Raw genomic sequence first — 4,661 nt, forward strand, 5'->3', positions numbered from 1 at the left:
GAATATAGATACGTATAAACGTAACGATGGTACAACTAAGGCAAGTATGTACTGTACATAGCTGTCACTTACCCTTTTCCCCACCATGCGACTATATAAATATATAAATATATAAATAAATCTATATATATATATATATATAAATACATAAAGCCATTATATTGCAGAACATTAATCATTGTTGTACTAATGATTATTTTGAAATACTATTGTCTTTATTATTATAATTTTATCGTAAATCATTGTAATTATTAATATTATTATTATTACCGCTACTTTATATGATTATCACGATAAGAATTTGTTAAAACTGTGTGTAATTTTAATTAGCGTGCGATATTATCATTGGCGAAAGTAGATCCTCACTCTTAGCTAGGGCACATGAAAATGTATTCTTACTTTTTTTACGAATTGGATTCTACCTCACTATAAATGCCATTGCGTTAAACGAAAAAGCATAAAAAATGAGGAAACCACGAATAATGAAAGGAATAAAACAAATAGATATTCTTCACACATTTTTCTATTCTTTCACGAATTATTAGACATGGAAAAACACTTTGCGATCAGATCAAAGTACGACTAATTATTATTACCGTTGTTATTTATTAGCAAGAATTGTTAAAACTGCAGCGACCTCAGCCTGTGATAGTTACAAAGGATATTATTTAAAGTAAGTATCCGCTGTATTACGTGAAACGTAGAGCATCGATTGGCTATAGTTTCGAAGGGTCGAACTATACATATATACACGCGTCATGATTGGACTTTTGTAAGGCTCTCGTGCCTAGAATCGAGCTCATTACGTTACAGTATCGTTGATTGAAAGAATAAAACAAAAAAGAAAATTAGTTGGTCCGATGCATTATTGTGTATAGTTTTGTTAGATTTTTGTAAATTCCAATTTTGTAATGAGCTTTGTTAGTGCAATATGTATTAGTAGACATTTCAACGTGAAACTTTTCTTTCACCGTATTTCGCTGCGAAAGATAACCTAATTTATGGATCCCTTGCGTTTCCTCGACAAATTCAAGGAAGGACTATTTAAGAATCGATATTTTCGCTCGACCGGTTCATATGTTATGTAATACGCTATACTTTGTAATTTTATCTATAATTGCATGTGATAAGAGACGAAAGTATAGCCACAGAATACGTAAAGGTAAAAATGTAACAAGTGTCATTGAGTGCTTTAAACAAATACACGTAACAAACGCTGTGCGCTTGTGATCACGATCTTTCTTTTTTTTTCTTTAAGAGAAAGAGAGAACTAACCTATTTGTTTCTTCTTTTCTTGTGCATGTGCGACATGTGAAAGGCTCGAAATGAACGAGTTTCCATACGGTATGTTCCTTTATTAGATGAAACACGCAAGAATCACTTATAATTAGCTGTAATATAATCGCCTGTAGGGCTTCGTAATATTTTTTCATTATATATATATTATATATATATAATACAATATATATATATATATAATTATATTAACTGTATTGTGATGTTAACTTAAGCCATGGACAGAGACGTGGGGGAGTTTCTCGAGGTCGCTGTAGTAAATCCTACCGCTGAGGTGAGGGATCACTTTCCGTTTTTTTAGCTTACTCGACAAGCGCCAATAAATGAGCGGATGTCGGCTATTCTCGATGAATAAAAAAACAAAAAGCTAGAATGTACCCGCATAATTATCTTTGAATGATGAAATGGCGATGATTGGGAACTGTACAGTGTGATCAACAAACAGACTACAATGTAGTTTGTTCGTGATTGAATGAACAAACAGAAACACTTGTGTAATAAAGTAGATATCTATAAAAAAGTATCTTTTGTATTCTTTATTCACCTTCTTTATACACCACATTTTTATTGTAATTATACGTACTTGTATCTAAACATTTTTCAAACAGATAAAACATTGTTTTTTGTATCTATAAAAACAATATCTCTACTAAAATATATCCTCGAATATAATCATTTTTGATGAAATACATTCAATTTTTTATGATAAATAGAAAGTCAGATGAAAGTTTTTTTTGTGGAGAACATAAAATTAAATATAATGTTAAATCATAATTTAAAAAAAAAAATAATTTATTTCATTATTCTAATAGTTGTTGCATTTGCTCCTTGATAAAAAGAATTGATGACAAATATCAATTTTTATATGAAATAAATTTTATTAAATAATAATGAGCAGTATAAAAGTTATTATTCCTACTCCATTTCAACGTCAACAACAGCATCCTCTACAATAACCTGTTCTGATGTCACAGGAGCCTGCACTGTAGGTAAGGGATCAGGAGATCGAGTGTAAGTATTACTGGTCGAGTGTTCTTTAAAATATTCACCACCTTTCTCTTCGTACTCCTTCTTGCTTACTAAAAATTCGGGAAGATTTCCACTTAGACCAAAATCCCTCGCGCCATACCATGCATCTATACTAGTATTTTTTGCGATATTTATTTGGAAATTCGATCCAAATGGACGCATTTCACGAAGTTCACGATTCAATCTCTCGAGTAAACCAGGAAATCTGGTCGGACCTCCAGTAAGAAATATATTTCCCACGAGTCGCGACTGTTGTTCGAGTGGATAAAGCTTCAAAACGAATTCGATGGTTTCCGCAATGCCTGCTTCTACAGAACCTATCATAGATGGTTGAAATAATATTTCTGGAGCCCTCAAACGTTCTACTCCTACGTGCAATTGATGAGTTTCTCCAGGAACTATAGGAACATTAGATCCGGCGCCATCAAATTCTGGATCGTGATGCCGTAATACATCTTCCAATTCTAGAAGCTTTTCCTGTTCTACTTCCGAATCTGAGTCTCCACCTTCCTGTGTAAACATAAACAAATTAAAATTATAAATTTAAACTAAAAGAGAATAAATAAAAATGTGTACAAACCCTATTTATAACTTTGTAAACATCCCAATCTTCATCTCTCATACCAAAATCGTCATCGCGTTTTTCTTTTCTCGCTAACTGACTTATTATGCGCATTCTTTCCTGCGCAGCAGCTGTTCTACGTTTCGCCATATCTTGTCTACGTTGTCTTTTCGCCATTCGTCGCTCTAATATTTCTTGCCTGTAATGTAAGAAAAAATATACTTCAATAACATTATAAAAGTAACGAAACAGTTGATTACCTTTTTTTTCGTACACCAGCAATCCATTCGTCGAAATCTTGTTGATCTTTAGGTTGCAGAGTCGATTTTAATTTTGGTTTCTGTTCTTCCATTGCAATATTTTCTTCTTGTGAATTAGCCGCTACTATTTTTTGTCTAGTTCTTTCTACTTTTGCTTGCAAATTATTAATCATTTTTATAAGATCTGCTTCATTCGCGAGAGAATACGTTTTTAATGCTTGATCAAATTCATCTGTTTCTCCTTCTTCTAATAAATCCTGGACTGCCAATAATTGATTTAATTGTTCTTCATCTTCTGCTAACTACAAATAATAATTATTTTTAAATTACATTCATATATAAATAAATTAATAAATTAGAAAAAATGTCTAACTCTCTCTTCTCTTTTTCTGGCATTAATTTCCATTAATCTCCTAGCTAATTCACGTTTTCTCTCTTTCTGCTGTTCAACTGTTAAACCAGGAGCATTTGTAGGAGCAACATAGGGTAATTGTACTCTTAATACATTCATGTCATAATAATCAGGATCAGCCCATTTAGAAATTTCTTCTTGATAATTTAAAGCTATCATTGAATGTTCATGTATCAATTCCTATTTAAAACAAACAAAAACATGTTTTTGAAATTGTAATAGTAGATACGATAGATGATATATATACCTCTGCTCGACTAGGTGTTATAGCATTTACATGGACTGGATATTTAAGTTGAAGCAACCTATGCATATAAGATGTAATATGGTATCCACCAACATTGATTCTTCTTGAATTTACAGGATCTGCTTTACCATCTAATATAGGTATAATGTGTGTGGTATGATACCCAATACTAATTATTAAGCCATCCGATGGGCAATTATTATGCTGATAAGAAAATAAACAATCTACTCCGTATGCTATTGCAGGTACATTGTAACACTCAAATAAAAGTTCAGCCATCACTAAAATTAATATGATTATTAAATTAAAATTTTAAACTAACCTCAAAGTTTACTATGTATTTATGTACCTACAGTTTCGTGAATAATTAGGATTGAGAAATGCTTCTGTTAAAATAATGGGATGATTTACTGCCCCTTCTGTATCTATTCCCATATGAGTGAAAGTATAATCAAAGATTTGTTCTTGAGCTTCAAAATGTGTTACCACATTTCGATCAAACTGTGTTTTTAATTGAAATCGAACAGCTTCAATATTAGCTATGTCATTTCCAACCTGAGGCTCACCATCTTTTTTACCACGTTCTTTACGTGGCTTTGCAATGAGATTCTTAAATACTAATTGAGGTTCTTTCTCTGAAGCCCACCCAACTCTACAATTGTATGAACCTGGAAATATTTATATGTAATAAATTATACATAAATTTTTATTATACTTATTTCATATTGTATAATGTATTATATATTACTTACCATTGTCAATTACAAGTGGTGTTGCTTCGGTTTTCACTCTATCTAAATAAGGATGAATAATATCAGGTACAGCTTTTATATCTTTTAATTCAAGAACTTCCAT

The 4,661-nt window shown here is 31.5% G+C and overlaps 1 protein-coding gene across 1 annotated transcript; it reads right to left on the bottom strand.

Moving 5' to 3' along the window:
* Positions 1 to 2,211: 2,211 nt before the first annotated feature.
* Arp5 (Actin-related protein 5) lies at positions 2,212 to 4,661 on the bottom strand. Its single transcript, XM_017909325.1, has 7 exons — positions 4,559 to 4,661; positions 4,160 to 4,474; positions 3,807 to 4,087; positions 3,521 to 3,739; positions 3,148 to 3,449; positions 2,906 to 3,086; positions 2,212 to 2,835 (listed from the first exon to the last, which is right to left on the bottom strand). Exons 1-7 carry the CDS (start codon positions 4,659 to 4,661, stop codon positions 2,212 to 2,214), a joined length of 2,025 nt encoding a protein of 674 aa, XP_017764814.1.

This window comes from Eufriesea mexicana, unplaced genomic scaffold, assembly GCF_001483705.2.
Source record: "Eufriesea mexicana isolate 0111107269 unplaced genomic scaffold, ASM148370v2 scaffold17514, whole genome shotgun sequence".
Lineage (NCBI taxonomy): Eukaryota > Metazoa > Arthropoda > Insecta > Hymenoptera > Apidae > Eufriesea > Eufriesea mexicana.